Consider the following 20,809-nt stretch of genomic DNA (forward strand, 5'->3'; position numbering starts at 1 on the left):
TTTAACACTTTGAAGCACAGGATTTACTACAGACAATTTGAAATATTAATGTGATCGCACATAATGATGCATTCAATACTTTTCGTATTGACTTACGATCCGCTCTAACAATAATAAAAAAATCAAGAACAAAACCAATTTCACGCATATTATAATCCATATAATATTATGATATATAACCTTTTTAACGGTCACGATATAATATTTATATCCTCAAATGGTCATAAATCTAACACCGAGACTATACATAAAATATATAGCTATTCGTGCGGATCTCATCTATGACAGCGATTATAGGTCATACTATTATATTATTATAGAAAAAATATTTCTAGAGATTGTGTACGGCCACAGGTCCAGCTTAACGGATACTAGCCGTGATAGAGTGACATTTTTAAAGGAGACGTTTAAATTTTGATTTATGTTTAAAAAAAGATATTTCTGAATCACGTGCAAGTGAAGCAAACTTAGAGCTTTACTCAGCCGTGCGTCTACAGCTATAAATACGCTCAAACTCTAAACTTTAAGCTTAATTTAATCGTGTGGGTACATTGTCCAACGTCGAATGTAAATTATTGTTCGGTTAAATATAATATGCATTAGACGTAAACTTGTATGTAAGGGTGTTCCATAATGAACGCAGTTTTTGAAATGCGCTGCAGGTTGTGCAGATACAGAGACGAAAACGAATCAATTTATATTTGCACTTGTACGCATATCAATCTCTATGATTCCGCTGATTTTGACGATCGTCAGATGTATGCCATACCGTGTCCCTGAACTCGTCGTCAATTCCAACACCTGTTTTAACGGATGAAAATAAAACAAAAAACGGTTTGCGCGCGTTTTATAGGTAGTTATATTATGTTCGCAGCAGGGTATACATCGATTCCGGTAAAATGTCTGTTTTATTTAAAATAATAATTTTTCGATTATCGTGTGTACACACACACATATATATATATATTGATTATGTATAGTATTCGACGTTCAGGCATTATTATTAAGGTTACAAAAAAGTGTTACCACCCACAGAGACAAGCGTGTGTTACAATATCCGTTTAAAAATAACATGCAAGGAGTTCATTATTCACTTTTTAGCGATTTCCGTCGATTATTATTTTCATCGCCGTATTAATTTGCTGGAAATTGTTATTCTGTAGGTATTATTTCACGCGCAGACGACGCAACCTTCGTAAATTATAATTTCCATACGGCATAATATACATTACACAAACACGACCTACAGTGTTTATTAAAAATATATCGTTTCGTCAAGTCGCGCAGTAGCGCAATAGTACCTATACATACTATTAATACTTCTATAATAGTGGGCGCAATAAAGGATCGCAGGAAAAAACTTACTAATCAATCAAGCGCACCCGCAGGATAAAATCCCACCAGGGGAAAGATATATTTTTTTTTTTTATATATATAAAGATTTAAATGAAATTTGTATTCTAGCAATATTTTATACACCGTATAGAAGACATTGGTATGCCATATGCGCGATATTATAAATCATACGGTTTAAAAAAATAGGAAGGGCAATAGGTCCTTTGGCACCCCCTACGGATTACTCTTGTACACTCAAAAGAATATATGTATGCTTACAGGTTAGGACGGTTAGGTCATATATGTTTAGATAGATACACAGTCAATAAAATATTATGTAAATAACGCACTCACATAATATATACTTATCGAACTTATCGGCAAATCGGTAATGACCTTATACTCGTAATAATAAATAGTAAACACGAGCTCATACAGTATATGGTAGGTGTGTTATATAATAGCAGGTGAGCACAATAATATTATAATAATTATTTACTAATATATTTCATAATCGACTGATCGGTATAATCTATAATACGTATCATGTATAATGTATTACATTGTACATAATTATGTGTATATAAATATATATGCATATAATAACACTATAATTTAGGTATATATTTTACACCCGATTTTAACGAGTTAACAAACTCGTGGTATATAAGTATATAACATATTTAACTATATAGTATATATATTATAAGAACGCATATATTATACATAAGTCTAAATTATATTATAATTATTTATTATTGAACTCATCATCACTTGTACTTCTATCACTTAAAGATAAAATTATATGATGTTTTTTTCGAGATGAGAACGTGGATAATTTCTCCGCTGCGGGATTATGATGGTTTTACTTTTAAAAACCTAGAAATAAGATAATACCTATATCAAACGAATACGTAATTTTCTTGATTTTATTACGCTTGTTGCAGTCATCATTCTAATATAATATATTTATATATATATGATACACAAGAGTCGGACCGATTTTAACGATTTTACAAACATTTTACACACTCCCGTGTGTAGGTACAGCCGTACAGATATTCGTATGCACAATACTATATACAATATTACACTATATATGATTTACGAGTAACGGCGTAGTCATACAAAATTTATAGTTCATTATAAATTGTACGTTTAACGGGTAAAAACTCCGCGCTGTCCGCGGTCGCGGTCGAACCCGGGAAACGCTGTCATTGTTGTCGTCGTCGTCGCGGTCGGCGGCGGCGGCGCTCAGGGATGCGCGCGAAATTGACGAGCAGGGGGCGGAGGCAGCGTCAGCGGCGGCGGGCGCCCGGGCGAAAGAAAAAGCAACACTCGCACACACACAGAGCTTGCACTCGCACGGCGGCGTAAAAACGGTCTGTTGCGCTCCTAGTTTTCCGTTTCCACCCCGTCGGCGACGCACGTACCCCGCGACCGTTCGATTACACAACGGTTATATCGTCCGCCGTGTGTATACGATAATACGCCGTACGATCTCTTGCTGGCGACGACGACGACGAGTCGATAATACAAAATAAAATATTATCGTCGACGAGCCACTAGAAAACCCGGTACACCTACGAAATATAATCGCCATCAATAACCGTCGCGTTTATATAATATTATTGTTTTATTATTTTATATTTTTATTTTACGCGGGCAATCAGTACCTATACGGATCTCACCAGACTGCAAATCCAAAGACCGTGCAGTCTGCGCGCCGCAAACGCGGAAAACGAATAGATAATATTTTCTGGCCGAATTATCCACACGACGATTTAGCTGATAACGTTATAAAATAATATTCTCTTCGCAACTATGCCAGCCATCGTAGCCAACGAGTTGCAAGACATGCAATTGCGATCGGCCCACGTAACGGACGAGGTAAGCGCTGCGGTGCACCAGATCACTGCACTTTGTATACCTACATATCTTTTTCAAAACTGATTTCGTATGTTTTCTTCGTGTGTATTTTTTGTTTTTGTTTTTTCTTACAGTCTCTGGAGAGCACCCGTCGGATGATCGATCTCTGCGAAGGGGTACGTAGTATAATACTATAATATATATATATTGTAATATATAGGTACATATTATATGTTTACAGTAATCATGTATATAACATGAGACGAAATGTATTTTTTTGTAATTGTTTTTTCCCCTTCGAGACCAACACAACTCCCCACGCCAAAACAAAACCCCAATCGAATATATTTTTCAAACGGCATGTAATACAATATTCGTCCATTTTTTTTTTTTTTGTTTACCGACGTCGCGCGTCGGAGGGAACTTTTTACGTCATCGGTTGTTATTACTGTTATGAGGTATTAAATTATTATTGCCGCGTTCTGATTTCGTCTCATTTCAAACCCAATCACTGCGCTCGGCAAACGATAATCAATCGTCGACAAAATCTCATATTACCTTTATATTATAATAGATATATGACCGACATTATATAATATAAAATTATATTTAATCGTTCAATACGCGTTCGCTCTACGACGCGGTCTAACACGTGCGTTCATTCATATAAAATATAATATTATGGCGAACACGCGTATATTAAATTGAAAAAATTAATTAATTACACGGTTGAAGGAATTTTTTAAAAGAAAAAAAAGTTTAATTTAAGCCAACTACTATATAGTCAGATTTGGTTCACATTATAATTATGTTATGCTTAAGTGATCCGGATAACATTCTTCCTTCATTTATTTTATAATTATTATACCATTAATCTGGAAATTGTATTTACATAAATTATTTTTCGGAGCGATACTGTGAAAACATTTTACACATTGTTGCAAATTAATAAGATTCGACTATAACGAGTCAAATGTCAATTATTTTTTAAACAATTTTAATAAATTGTAACAATATCAGGAAAAGAACCTATAATGGCTATAAAATACAAATAAAATAAACCAACTGTTGGGAAATTGGGAAATTAATAGTTTTATTTTAAATAATCAATAATATGTAGTAGATTTTATTAATTTGTTTTTTTTTAATAAAACTGGTAACTTTTGAAAATTATTAAGCTATTACATTTATAGATTTTATAATAATTTATATTGAATATTGCAACTTTATAGCCTAATCTATTATAATATAAATATACCTAAATATCTAATATTAGTTATATCATTGTTTTTATATTGTACTACCCTAACTTTTTCAAAATAAGCAGTGATTATTAACTTATACTCGTATAGGTATACAGTTAATTTAATATACAATATATATAATTTTGAACTTAGTTACAATTATAATAATTGTATAGTTAATAATTATACCATTTATATTATATTCAATAATTCTGAATGACATATAAATTCTAATTAAAATATTTTATTTTTTTAACTAAGACATTTTTTTCAGTGCATTGTAGTGCCTTATATATAGCTACTAAAGCTACTTAATATAATATTTGATGACATACTGTTAATACTATAGACTAATTAATATTAATTATTTAATAATTATTAAATATTAAAATTGATTATACAATTCAAAATATTCTATTTTTAGTGTTGATAATCTAAATATCAGTTATAGTGAAAAAATAAATAATTTTCCTATTTATAACTTTAAGCAAACATAAAACTTTAATAATACCTGTTGTACATTTTTAATATATTTTATTGAATATGTATAACATATGCATAACTCCTATTATTGTATGTTTTATACTATAAAAGCCAGTGACAAGTGTCATTATAATGGATGATTGCTCACATCAAAGTTATTGCCTGTAAATATTTTGTTTTTATTATTAATTCGGGTGATTAATAAAATTAATATATATATATATGTATTTTACATTAATCACATAAACGAATTATACCCCTAAAGTATAGATTGTTTATTTTAAATAAAAAATGTGTTTTACTCATATATATATATGCTAAATAAATTCTATAAACATTATAATTGTATATATAATTTAAAAACAAAATAGTATGCTATACTTTTAAATTCGCTTTGTTCGGTTTAATTGTTTATAAACTTCGAAATAATCTAATTTTATATTTAAGCATAAATGATTATTTATTATTATTTTGTTTTTAATGATTTTCACACTAGTTTTAAATTTTTCAACTAAAATATGTAAAGTTCTATTGAATAATTAAATTCATATAAAAAATAATGATTATGAAATAATAAAATAAATACAATTTTAAGTAAAAAATAATCCCTTGACCTTATCAAAAATGAGCCCTATTCATTATAAATAATAGTTGAATTATATTTTATGAGATATGTGTTTTATTTGTTGTAGAACATTTTTCTGTAACACATTTATTAAGGTATTTAAAATTTAAAGAATTATTGTAAACTCAATAAATAACGAATTTAATATACATAGTAAAAATGTACATTTACATTTAATTTATAAATTAAGGGAGTAAAAAAGTATTTGATCATTGCTTTGTACATTTTAATATTAAATTCAATTATCCATAGGTATATACATGTATTGTAAATTTTTATTTTTAAATGTATATAGATTGTATAGGATTGAGTCGAAAAATAAATTTCAAACAGTGAATATAGAAATACGCGCGAGTACCTATGAAAAGTAAAAAAGCAATAATTAACATATTAGTTAATATTTAAAAATAAATAAACGTTGTACCTTTATAAATAATATATTTTTATATTTATTCTAATGACATATTATTGATTATATGGGATGAAAGGGTTATTAAACATTTTGTTTTTTAATAGCGCATGTCAAACACGAATATTGTTCAATTTTATACGATATAGATACAGTATAATATGTAGAATTTAGATATTCACCATAACTCAACAAAAGACGCATTTACGTGATGTCTATAAACCATCGGATTTTCATTAATGGTGTCGAGATTAAATTGACAGTAACGGTTAGTTGTATATAAGTATAATATAATCGCTAAATGATTTATTATTATATATGTGTACAATATAGCTTTATACACTACCTCGTTATAAATACATATTTAAGACAAATACGAGTGATAGAAGATACTCAATAACGGATCCTTTAAAAATGACTAGTACGACATGTTAGGTTAGGTAATCACTTAGCAATATTGCAATAATTGCATAATCGCTAAGTATACTATACCATATAAAAATGTACATATACAATAAACAATATACATTTATATAATTAAATAAATTTTTATATTTTGTATATGTACAATTCTTCTTTGAAAGTATAATAGTGTATTATTTCTTAAACGTTAGTGAATATAAATATATATGTATAATGTATAGTCACTTGAGAACCACTTAAAAAATATATTTCGAAATTGAATCACATTTAATCAAAACGATTTTTTGTGAATTATTTATTGCAATGTTTACTCATAGTTGTGAATGGCCATTAGTCAGGTAAATTAAATCGCACTTTAAATAATAACGTCTCATAAGTTTTCGTTTTCATCAAGTTCTACGCTTTCGGTCTCATTTTATAAACCGTAGTATAGGGCAAAGAGCTAGTTGTTCATCTGAGTAATTAAATAGTTTTAATTTAAAGTTTAGAAGTATGATGAAATACATTTTCACGTCTTTTTGTTAATTCAATTTTACAAATTCATCTAGAAGCAAATAACTGACCTTTTTTTATAAAACTTAAAAAGTAAATAAAGCGCTATATATACATAATATTATAGTTTTATAAAATGTGTATAGTACCTAATAGAATATTATGCATAATATGTATATATCTTTATATTTGCACGGATTCGGACTTTCGACGGAATCAACTCTGTTAAAACTTAATTGCAAATTTATTCATATACGTAAAATATTATTAAATATATTAACTATTTTTTAAATACGCATTTAATAATAATTTACATGAAATTTATGATTGAATAATTAATTTAAAAAAACTTGTTTATAAATATGTTTCATTTTTAATTTTAACAAGAAAAGTTTTCACTTAAAATTGTAGCTAACTTTTAGTGGAGTTCCATTAACTTTCAAATAATAATAAGATAACAATTATTATCATATTAAAATGAATAATTAAAAAACAAATAGATAAAATATTATTCTTTAAATTATTAATAGTCCTATTTTACAGCAGTGACTTAGAAACTTTCAACAAGAAAAATGCAAAAAATGCAAAATAAAAATTGTACCATTAAATTCTATACTTCATGAATCAAATTTCTGTAAATATTAGCCTCGAATGTGAGCATTATAAAAAAAGATGCAAATGTATCAAGTTCCGGGCCTTCTTTATTATGTACGATGTACCTGTACTGGTAGCATTTATGCTAATTGATAGTATCGATATACGGATTAAAAAATAAATTATCATTTTTATTTTTTAACTTTTTTATACTCTTCAGCCGTCATTATTCGACAAATAGATATGACGAAAACTTGAGATGCTGCAGAAAGGTTATATACTTATATAAATTATAAAAATGTAATGTGGATAACTATTTAAAAAAAGTTTTGTCAATACCTATAGTTTAGTAATTTATGTATTATAATTTATAAGTTATATCCCTATATATACTTACTTTAAACACTTTAATTTAACTGTATCTAGTGATGAACATAACTACCATCTATATTCTATACCAGTGGTCTTCAACCAATGGGTCACGACTCACGATCCAATTTTGGATGGCGTACGCTTTTTACAAATGGATTGCAGCAGGTCTTCTCTTAAATAAAAATTATAAAACTATAATCAATAATAAATAATTAAAAAAAAGCATTTCACGTAGCATTTAATTTTAATATGATATTATTTTATTGATATTATAATATACTATAATCAGTATAAGCTAAATACTTGTAAATTGTAATGGATATAAAATTATAATATGGTATTGGTATTATGTACGTACCTACCAAGATAATACAGCAGAACATATTATTATGACATAAAAAACAGTGATTTACGATTAAACCGTACTATTTCCTATAATTTAAAGATAATAATAAGCATAAGATTATAGATAGGCTTGTTATGTCGTCATGTCGATCATATATATAGGTCACGAATAATTGTTTAAAAAAAAGTGGGTCGCGAGTAAAAAATGTTGAAGACCGCTGATCTATACAGTAAAATCTTACAATGCATTTTTAAATTATTAAAATATATAAAATAATTTAGTTATGTTTATATAAATAACAAATAAATAAAGAGTTGTGGCCGTATAAAATCATAAAAATAATAATTGAAAAAATATCATTTTTAACAGTTTTTTTTCGGGGGAGTGGGTGGCATTCTCGCAAATTCTTGAGAAACCCGTGATCAGAAATTCCACGAAACGAGAATATTCTATTCCCAGAATATCTATAAGTACAAATCCTAAACCACTATACAATTATAGTAGTATAGTTTAATACTCATGTAAAGGGCTAATTAATATTTATTATACTTAATAATATTCACATATAAATGAAAAATAATTTAATAAAGATATAAAAAAAATACTTATAGAATCGAGTTTTTGTACAATAGAAATTTTTTACTCTAAATTAATGTACAACCTATTTATACATAATATAATACGGTAGATTTTGCATAGGTATTATTACATTAATAAATTAAAAAGTCCAAATACAAAAATACCACTTAAAAGTTCTTTAAAAAATTATTTATGTACCCATCATTAAATAAATCCACGAAAAAACTTTTACCATACAAAAATATAGAAACATTCTACTTTTAGTATTTGAAAAAATCTTACGTCAACGAGCAAAGTTGTCAATTTGTCTTGAAAAAACTTACATAATTAGATTCATTATTACTATAGTTACATTTAAAACTTTATTTCGAAAGAAAACCGAATAGAAATCGAAACCATTAAAGACAATGTTATTATGGGCTATAGTGCATTATATGAGTATTATGACCATTAATATTGTATTATATTTGTGAGCGTAAAAATAACTAACGTGAAATTTTTGCAGACAAAGGAAGCAGCCATTAAAGCTCTAGTTGAGTTAGATGATCAAGGCGGTAAGGATGAATTAATTAATATTAAGTATGTATTAGTATTTAATATGCCCCGGAAAGTTTAAGATGAAATATACGGCATGAGTAGTTATATATTACACAACATTAAAGATTTCGAATCCACTGATAAATTACTAATAGGTACCTGATTTATTAATATAATAAAAAATCATTGATTAAATACGAACCCTAAACTAAAAATGATAATTACTAAGGCCTCTTATAAATGACGTACACAAAAGAGTGGAGAAGTGTTTATGGAATATGAGACATATGTACAATTATTATGTTTAGTTAATTTTAATACGTCGGAGAATTCAAATATTTAAGTTCCAAATAAATTTGCTGAAAAAAAATGATACGTATAATAGACGTGCAATTTTAAGAGTCATATTTGAATTGCATGTGTACATAATTTTTCTACATAATGAATATAATAGGTATATATTCTCAATCGAAAATGGCATAGATATATGCCATCCATTTCCCATGAACAAATCCTGGATTCACCACTGCTTAGTATGATATTTATTTTTGTACGTATAGTACTATAGTCAGTTACCTTTCATGTAATAATACTCACGGCTCACCAAAAATAATATCTACAAGATCTGACAGATTTCAAAATATATATATATGTATATAGATATATAAAATCGTTCAACTATGGTCTTTATACCGCCCAAAGCATATAAACCGCAATCAGCAATATACTACGATATTTGTATCTCGACATTTCTCCTTGTATACTTGCAGTTATATCGAAATGGTTTTTGTAATCTGTTTAAGAACGCGTCGCATGGCTTCAATAGGCATATTTACTAAGAACGTATATACTATACAGATATATTATATATTATGGTTTGTGCGATTTTCAGAGAAAATGGACAGGATCGAGGAGGGGATGGATCAAATAAACGCGGACATGAAGGAAGCGGAGAAAAACCTTACCGGCATGGAGAAATGTTGTGGTATTTGCGTGCTACCTTGCAACAAGTAAGTTCCTAACAATATTTCACCGTAACTACACTTGGCTCGTAATCAAATAAACACTTGTATACATAGTGTCTCGGTGGAAACTGTCGAACGGAGTAAAAAAAAAAAAAAAAAATACAAACCCCTCTCGACGACTAATGCGTTTTATCTTTTGTACATCCAGGAAAAAATATCATAAATTGAACGGTTCGGCAGTTCGACCTACAAGACGAAATCCTATTTCGAATCCGATCCGAAAAAAAAATACACTCGAGTGAATTATATCACTAATTTATATTTGATTTCAAAACGAAGTAATACAATTTTCCGGTAAAAGTACGAATAATGTTTCCATTATAGATTTTTTTTTAATTTTTTTTGTTTTTTATTTTTTTGAAAACAATTAGTAGTTAAAAGTTGGTAACGAGCAGTAGTAACATATAACTATTGTATGTAACGAGACGTTATATTATCTATTAGTTCGAAGTAAAATGCAAACAGGTATTTTCCAAAACACGTCGACCTAATATAATATTAATTTACACTCTAGGTTAATGCATACGCGTATATTTATATTATAATATGCCTTACTTTAATAAAATATATTTAGCACATATATTTTTATAATTAGCAGTTAGCACACTTCGAATTTCTAACGAAATTCTCAAAACCATACATATATTATTTATTGAGAAAATTAAACACAAACAGGAGCGAAATTTACCATATAAAAATGAGATACTGTAGATAATCCTATATCTAACTGATATTCAAGTTTTTTGGATGAACGTTGCACGAATTTACGAAAATTCATATTCAAATAAAAATTGCGCAATAATCTACAGTTAAGCGCAACACACATATATATATATTATATATACGTATAGGTTTATAATCATTGATTAGAAACCTCGACGAGAGTGAAAAGATGATTAACGGCGAATTTCAATCAAGCAGACGGATGGCACTGAACATTATTGCCTGTGCACGCTCTTGCCGCAGTGAACATTTTTTATGCAAATTTGATTTAAATTGAAATATAAGATTTACCAACGCAGCACTGAAGCTTCAATAGCCTACAAAAACTTTTTTCTGCTTTTCATTCTATTATACAGTATATACTCTATGTAAGATAATTACAATTTTATATTACATATTTATATCTTATATATGTATAGAAAATAATATAAAACACCTGCAATTATGAATTTAAGTTTTCCGTAGTAATTATGATCTAATTAAAAAAAAAAAAAACATTTTAACTATTTAAAAAAAACTTTTAGACTTTTAATAAATAATCAATTTTAAAAACATTTTAAATAACAATTTTAAATATTTTTTTTTTTTAAATCGTTGGGTAATTGTGTACAAAATTTTTAAATAAATACATTTTGTAATGCTATTTTAGTTTATCTGTGTTATTGAACGTTGGGTTCTTACGATACTACCATTTTTTATGTGAAATACGATTATTTCAAATATTTAAATTCAAATATGTTCATAACTAATTCAAAAATTAAAATATTGCTAAAAACAGTATAAAGATAATATTCTTACCTTTATATTTGATAATAGGTCAATTCTATATAATACATTAAGCTAACAATACTGAGACAACCCGTGTATGTATGGCATCTTTTTAAATTAAATATAAAAACAAATAAATACATGTTGATCTTACTTACTACTTTTTGTAATTTTACAAAATTAAATAACAAGCTACTAGCTACAGCATTACCGTAAGACATTATTTATATGTACTGTGGAATTTGTATGGTAATTTATTGAGCTTGATAAGTATTTTGCTTAGGAGCTTTTGCTAAATATTTTGTATAAAAATATCGTCTTGACATTATAACTGTCTAAAACATTTAATTCAATTATATAAACGTATATAAAATTCTGATGTGCATTTATGCAAACTATTACTGTATTGTTTTTTTACGATTGACGTTTATTAAAACGATTTGAAAATAAATTTAATGGGTTTAAATGTATTTTATTTGAATTACACCTTTACACTTTTTTATACGTGAAATATTTAACATACGTTAAACACCTTTTCGATTATCTACAATTGTTTTATGCCAACGTTGTATCATAAGTAATTCATAACATTAATGACCCATCAGGTGACTGTTTTTTCCAAATACATATATATTTAATAAATATTATTTATTTTATGCCTAATGACTGACGACCGAACTGACCCCTCTCTCTCTCACTCACTCTCTCTTTCTCTCTGAACTGTCTGTTATTATAGGTATTTATATATACGCCGTTAATTCATCTAAATTAATCGCTGTTATTTTTCCACCTGATTATTCACTCTCGTCGAGGACTCCGATCAACGATCTACCAACTACAAAGTAAGAAAATATCTCATCGTTAATTATTAAATTAATATTTTATAAACTGTTGCTATATTTATTTATTTTTTAAAACGATAACCTCTTCAAAATTCGTAATATTCTGAGATATGCCTTTATTTATTAATTTGTTTGACTCCTAATAATACAAATCGTTGTAATATTCATTTTTGTATTTTATTAATGTTGTTTCTTTTAAAGTTGTTTATTGAATTTCAAATTGTATTTATAAATTACCATCCAACAATTAAACGTGAAGTTCTATATCCACCATTAACGCTGAAATCTGTTAAAAACTTTTAATTATTCCTTGCTATAAAACTTAGATAAATTATAAAAAGAAAAAAAATAGACTACATCATGATAAATGTGTAAATAAATAACATTAAAAATAACACGTCATTATTTCTTATACAATATTTGCGTATTGTTTGTATATATTTTATAAATGTGTATGTATTTGAAGGTAATATAATAAATATATATACCTATATGTCGTTTTTAATCATTAAAATATAAATTCTTATGTGTTGTTGTTTTTTTATTAATAGTTTTGTGTATTATGATGATTTAATTATAACTTTATAAGTTTTGATTAGTTTATTGGTACTTTAGCCATTACTTGTCTGTTATCTCAACTAACAATTTTTTTAATTTAAAAACTATTAACTTACTTTCGATGGCTGACGTGCGATTTATAGAATACGAGACACGAATATATTAGAATACGACCTACGATTTTTTTTTATATGAAGTATAGCATTAAATCTTAAATCGTACTTTATATTTTACTATTACTTATTAATTATTATTTCAATATAATTATTACATTAATTTCGGATAGATAGTATTTTATCATCAGACAATTATATATTTATATTAATAGGTGCCCGTTCAACAATACGATATACAGCTTAAATATAACGTATATATATCGTAGTTTAATTTATTCCATTCAATATTCACAGCAAAATTTATATGTTATATATATATATGCTGCATTTATACAAAACAAGCTGTATGGAATTGAATCGACCTGTAGGTACATAAAAATCCTATGGTTGAATACAAATTATATGAGAAGAAAATAACTGATTTAATAGTTTAGGTTTGCGTATATACTATACAAACGTATCAAAAATAGACAATGATTATTTTCCCCTAGATTCCCTAGACTACCAACGAGAGCAGTACTATCAGTTACACACACACTATACGGTACGGAAATTTTATACAGGTATCGTGTGTAATACAAGTCGACAAGCCATAGTTTTGATAGTCGAGATAACGATCAAGTAGTTTTATTTTGTATTTCAGTTATGCAAACGTCGAATATTTCTGTACATCTAAACGGTTTATAGTTTATTTATGTTTATAATACATAGTACATATTATAATCGTTATTATTTTAATACTGGTATACTCGATATTATAGGCTTGTCGGTAATTATTGTATATTTTTCCTTAACTACTAAATTGCATGTAAAACTGTAGTACCATTTGTTTGAAGTGTTTACATTATGTTATAATTATATTAAGTAATGTACATAAAACTTAAGACTTTTTAGATTTTTAGTTGTTTCGATTTTCGAGATAGGTATTATTGAATTTTACCAACAGTATAATGTCCTTTTAAAACTAAATACTATACAAAATATATTATACACTTGCGACTTTTCGTATACTATATTATATACTTTTATAGAAAATTAAAATGTAAATATTTATATGTAGCTCTCATATTGTCATAAAATCATCAGTAAACTACTGCTATATCTTTAACTATAACATAAATATTTATAAAAACTAATCTATCATGCATAATTATAATGCAATATATAACAATATATAAAGGAATTAAATTTGGAGATACCTATGATTGTAATGTACCAATGCAACTATTAAAGATATTTAGTAATAACCTACCTTAAAGAAATAAAAATAAAACATACTCGTGACTGTTCATCTGTGTACACGAATAATTTAAAGCAACATACTAAAGATACCTTAAGAGGTGAGGCCATGAGGGAGTAAAAATTATTAAAGTGATGATAAACGAACAAAAACTAAAACATTACAGATTTGTTAAAAAAAAAATTAATTCATTAAACTTTTGAAGTTTGAAATATGTATAGTATATAATATACATATAAATTTAATACCATTTATACAATTAATAAATTTATTTTATATTTAAATAATTAATTTCAGTCTTTAAATTCTAATTTTTTTTAATGACCGACGTTTTATAAAATTAACTTATAAGTAAAAAATAGTATAAAAAATATTTTAAATCTTTTAACAAGTTATATGAGAGTTCACGATTGATGAAATGTTTCTTCTGCATATTGCATCTACACGTTTCCTTTATAAAAAATGCATACACACTGTATAAATATTAAATTAGAATAAAAAGTTTTATATTCATATAGAAAATATAAAGTAGGAAAAATATTAAAGTTGAATTTTTTTTTTACAAAAACGTTGTTTAAAATTTAGGTTTTTTACCGGGAACATTATATAATTCAGAGTAGGTTAGTGCTATGGGGAATATTCTCACAGAAAAAAAATCTATTGTCAACAAGTTCAAATCCAGATGTTTTTACTCCCCGAATACACTTATATTCTCTGTTTTTCCTAAACAAATTATATAGTGTTACACTATTATATTTAGGTCGACATCTTTCAAAGAAGACGAAGGCACGTGGAAGGGAAACGAAGATGGCAAAGTAATAAACAAACAACCACAGCGTGTAATCGAGGGACCAAATATTACGCCACAGGGTGGATACATAGTGAAGTAAATTGCTATTTAATTGAGAATTAATTAACAGAAAAAAAATACAAAACGATGATACAAACGAAGGTATGCGTTCATATAGGATTACAAACGATGCCCGAGAAACGGAAATGGATGAAAACTTGGGACAAGTGAACACGATGATTGGTAACTTGAGAAACATGGCGTTAGATATGGGTTCCGAGCTTGAAAATCAAAACCAGCAGATCGAAAAAATCAGCACAAAGGTAAATGCTTCGGCTGCAAACGAGTTGTCTCAAATACGGAATTGTGTCCCTGGGTTTTTCAGGATACACGAGATGTGTCCCGATGAAAAAAATATACATTTATACAATTATAGAAATTTGTCCATTTTCCATTACAATATTATATCGTACTAATATATTACAATTAAACATTTTACAAAATAATACATTTTGTTTCTATTGTGACGGAATCAAGGTAGCCCGGGGGTTATATAATATATGTAAGACCTAAAATCAAATCTTAAATATTATGTTAAAAAATGATATAATATGAATATAATAATAATATGAAAAATGTTAGCCCCCTCCCCAAAAAAATAAAAAAAATCCTAAAATCCGCCACTGTAATCATATAATATATTATATATCACTAGAACTTCTATATTATTCTATCAATTCTCGTGGAAAATTAAAGTTTAATATTAGATTAATTATTACATTACATATTAGTACATTATATTATAATTCGTTATTTTGATAATCTTAATAGTCATTTGTCAATAATCAAGATAGATGGATACAATCGTTATCGTTGTAGCTCTGCTACGTGCACTTTAATTTCCCCTCGCGATAGTAAATTATAATAAAGTTAGTAAAATCTCTATCTACATGGTATTATAATTTGTACGGAAAGAGTGTACCTGGACATTTTTTTCCGTTGGGAATCAACTCGTTTATCTCTCTTTTTTTCATCGGGACACAACTCGTGTTCCAATAATTTTGTCAGGACACGACTCGTTAACTGTAAATATTTCATTTAATATTTATTTCGATTTTAACAATAGTTTTATAATATAGCGTACTTAAAATAAAAAATATAAATACGTTTATATATATATTAAATAATTAACATATATCTACCAATATATGTTCTAAATATTTTTGAAAATAACAACGCAAATAAAACGTAAAATATCATATTTAATTTTAGACAAAGTCAAACGATTTGCGGATTTCAGCGGCCAACCAAAGAACCAGAAATCTTCTTAAATAAACTACTAAACGTTAACCTTACGAGTATGTACGTGCAATTTGTGGTTGTCAAAAGCGAACATTATATATGGATTCTTTTTTACATACTCAAACTTCATGAGTAAATATCGTGTCTTCCCTGCATGTCGTGTTAAGCTAACAGCGTTAAATAATTTTATAGAAATAGGTTTATAAAATATAAAAAAATAATAATTTATAGATGTATTACATGTGATGGTTTGTAGTATCTATAATATATATATATTTATGTATGTACTATGCGCTTCTGTCCAATAACTGATGTAGACACTTTAGATACATACGAAATATCTAATAATAATATTGGTGTTACTAAAATTCTTATTCAAAACTTTCACCAACTCATGACAAGTTTTCGTATTAGCAAGTGTCAAAATTAATTTTTTGATGGACAGTTTTGGATTTTTTTATAAACCTTACAAAGGTTTCAAGTTTATACCATTTGTATATATAGCATTTTCTGTCTATCAACAAGTTACAAAGGACATCCCTTCACTTTTTATATGATGTATAAGTATAATGCCCGTTACATAAAAAAAAAAAATTAAATACAAATAAATAATAATGCTGTTGAAATTTCAATTTAAACTTGCCACCATAAACCGAACTATCGTGATTATTATTTACTTTTACTTCGATGACTTACTATTTATAATTGACACTTGCATTTATGTACGAGTGTATAATACAGTAAAATATAAACCTTATAATATTATACGGATCCGTCCACTTCATAACTAAAAACAAAGTTCATTATTTTTGTTATACAAACTGTGAACTCAATAAATACGAGTGCGTTGAAATTCTTCTTTTAAAATACAATTTATCATTAACAATCTTAAAAATATTAATAGATATATATTTGGACACGTTTATATCGTATTTTATCTCATTTTATATTATATTCTAATTGTAAAATATTCATTATATATAATACTTTATGCGAAACTGTTAAGCTCAAATAATTCATCACAGTATATATTCTCAACCAATTAAAAATGAATTGTATTTAAAGTCGTGAATATACCTATATTTATATTTACGACTGTAATAGGGTACTCGCTAAAAATACTCCAAACAATATTGATTATTCATTTATCAATTACATACCTATTCAAATTAGGTCACTCGTGCAGTAATTGAATAAATAACTAATTGAAACTGTTTTTAATTTTTATTAATAGCATCGTCGTAAATTTCTAAAATGTGTCAAACGCTTTAAGTTTAACTACATCACATCGTGTGTAATAACTATAAACATAAAAAAAAATTCTGCGTACAGTTTACTATACAACTATAATGTCACTAATCAAATTGTCGATACTAATAACCGCTTATACTGCAAGATGAATGAAATTTCAAAGATGTTTCTAAATTCTTAAATCGAAGTTTTTTCCGTTTATTAACTATAATAACAATAATAACTATTGATTTTGATTAGGAGAAATTTAAATCAAATTATTTAAAGAAAATGTCCAACTTATTTTCGTACTAATCATAAATATAGTTCAATCGTTCTATGAACTACAAGTATATTATAACATTATTTCAGATTGACGCATACCTAATTATACGAGTGTTCGAATTTTACCTGCCTGTCTACGGTTATTTCGAATAGATAACTGACAATTATTTTTACATTATTAGAAATCGTAATCAATCTATGATTAAAAATTTGAGTCAAAGGGTCCTACACGCCAATAATTATAATAACTTAATGATATTTAATGATTAAAATAAACTGAATGACTCTACAATATTAATCAATGCAAATTGAAAATTATGATTGTATAATTTTCAAAATGAATACACGCATATTATTACGTATATTTTGTTCGGAAATACAATTAATTTAAACAGATTGAACTAAATAATCAAACTAAACTTAATATACCTAAATTTTTACAATTTTTAACAATTTTTCAGTAATGTTGTCATAAAACGTTAGAATAAAATTAGTGTAATTAAAGATCTCTATAGAATATATTATATCATATTGTTCTCGAAATATAATAGCATTTAATTTGCATCGATCCGACACGTTAAAAATAGGAGGTATGTAGTACCATTTGATCTCTACAAGACTACAAATAATAAATATCTTAAACCCTACTTTGTAACTCGTAAATAACCTAACCTTGCATATATAATGGTAATACCATGTACATGTACGTCTATATATGTAATAAAGAATAAAGATATATTGTTGTTGCATTAGATGATAAGATATATTTAATATATATATAGCTATAGCTGCAGAATATTTCGCTAAAACCATAGATGATTTTAAATCTAAACGTTTTTAAGCTCACTACATAATTATTATTATATCATATTGTGTTTATATTTTATTTTATATAGTTATTTTTTTTTTAATTCATAAAAATATTCAAAAGCGACAGCAATCACTTAACGCTCTGTGATGTTTATAAATCCTGTCTGTAAACATACGTATAAACGGAATAATCAAACGAAATCCGTTTCATACATATTATTTTTATGTACCTACCTATTTTTTTTTTTTAATTTTATAGATGTCAAAGCTTTTTTCTCTTCAGTTGTGCATATCCATCCAGATTGTTTATTTTTAATTATTATCTGTAAAATGAATAAATGTCAATTAGAAAGTAAATTGCGTTTTGTTTTTATATATAATACCTATATATTAATAGTAGTCCTATTAAAGAATATTTTTAGGTATAGATAAGACTATATTATGGTAAGATTGCTAATCATTATGAGGCTAGAATTTACGTTTAAATACATATTTTTAATAAAACATGATAAATTAGTTATAACAAATGAATAATTTGTTTCACATGATTAACAATAAAATAAGACACATTTTATTTTTACATAAAAATACATTTTTACATTATTTATAAAATGACTGTTTTTTTACATATTTCGTAAATTTCATTCATAATACTAAATATTAAAATAATTTCTCATTTAATGTAATCGAATTTGCTGGTTTAGTAGTGTTTTACATTATTAATACTTCGATAATAGTGGTAAGTCTCTACACCCCCTAAATTGGTATGTTTTCCGAGTGCCACTTATGCGTACACATAAACACTATGATTATATAATAGTATCCAAAGCACTTGTACCTGTGTAGAATATCCAATATAATACATGATATGTATGTAATATTATTATACGCACTAATACAGGATTTAATATATATTATATTGTATATTGTACCGGTGAGCCCTTTATTTTGAGTAGACTGTAATCTTGATCTGTTGCGTTCATTAATTTTCCAACAAATTTATGTGTACTTATCTAAACAAAATATATTTAATTCTTTTAAAATGTGATGATTGCGGGTTATGAAATTTGGTGAAAAGAAAAGCTCGCACAGCCGCACAGGACACACAAGGATTTATTAATTCACAAAAAACAAATATTTGTTTGCCTATGTAGGATTGCTATTGGTTAAACAAATTTAATAGTTATTATTTGGATTTTGTTTTAGGCCTTTATTTTATATTTTGTCAAAACAACCCAAATAAATATGTAAAAATATTTGTATTATATACATTAATAACGGAATTTAAGATAGTGTAAATCCACTTGTATTATTTAATCAGGCACAGGCAACGCCATGCAGTATCAGCTAATAATTAATAAATATATCTACAATATAAAATCAAAGGCCTAACACGGATTAACCCTTATGCAAAAACCCATATTTTTCGAATAATTTTCTTAAAATGTTTGTTGATAAATTCAGCAAGATATATCATACTTTTTACTTTTCAACACATTCATGTTAATTATAGTTATTAATTAACCAACGAAAAACAGTTAATACTATATTATTTATATTATATATATATTGTTGCCATTGGTCCTTCTTAAAAGTATTTTAAAGAAGCATTTAACCCACCTATCTGTATTACTACTTTTTTTTACTCTTATATAATAAATAATAATATAATATATTATAAGTACTTATACAATTCAATATTTTTTTCTATTGAAAGTTGAAATTCAAACTTCTTTGATTCATCATGTTACTTAAGTGCTGTTATATGTTTAAAGCATTCTATATTTAAAAATCATTTAAGTTTAATTAGTT

General features: G+C 26.6%; 1 protein-coding gene across 2 annotated transcripts; it reads left to right on the plus strand.

The window, feature by feature from the left end:
• The first annotated feature begins 2,660 nt into the window (after nt 1-2,660).
• Nucleotides 2,661-19,354, plus strand: LOC132930102 (synaptosomal-associated protein 25-like). 2 transcript variants are annotated; one of them, XM_060995775.1, is made up of 8 exons: nt 2,661-2,912; nt 3,009-3,225; nt 3,339-3,380; nt 9,277-9,325; nt 10,201-10,318; nt 15,341-15,466; nt 15,549-15,693; nt 16,643-19,354. In XM_060995775.1, the coding sequence occupies exons 2-8, from the start codon at nt 3,160-3,162 to the stop codon at nt 16,703-16,705; spliced, it is 609 nt and encodes a 202-aa protein (XP_060851758.1). In that variant the 5' UTR covers nt 2,661-2,912; nt 3,009-3,159; the 3' UTR covers nt 16,706-19,354. The 2 variants fall into 2 exon arrangements, with proteins under 2 accessions (XP_060851758.1, XP_060851757.1); XM_060995774.1 differs by having other exon boundaries at nt 2,661-3,225.
• The last annotated feature ends 1,455 nt before the right edge of the window (nt 19,355-20,809 follow it).

This window comes from Rhopalosiphum padi, chromosome 4 (assembly GCF_020882245.1).
Source record: "Rhopalosiphum padi isolate XX-2018 chromosome 4, ASM2088224v1, whole genome shotgun sequence".
Classification (NCBI taxonomy): domain Eukaryota; kingdom Metazoa; phylum Arthropoda; class Insecta; order Hemiptera; family Aphididae; genus Rhopalosiphum; species Rhopalosiphum padi.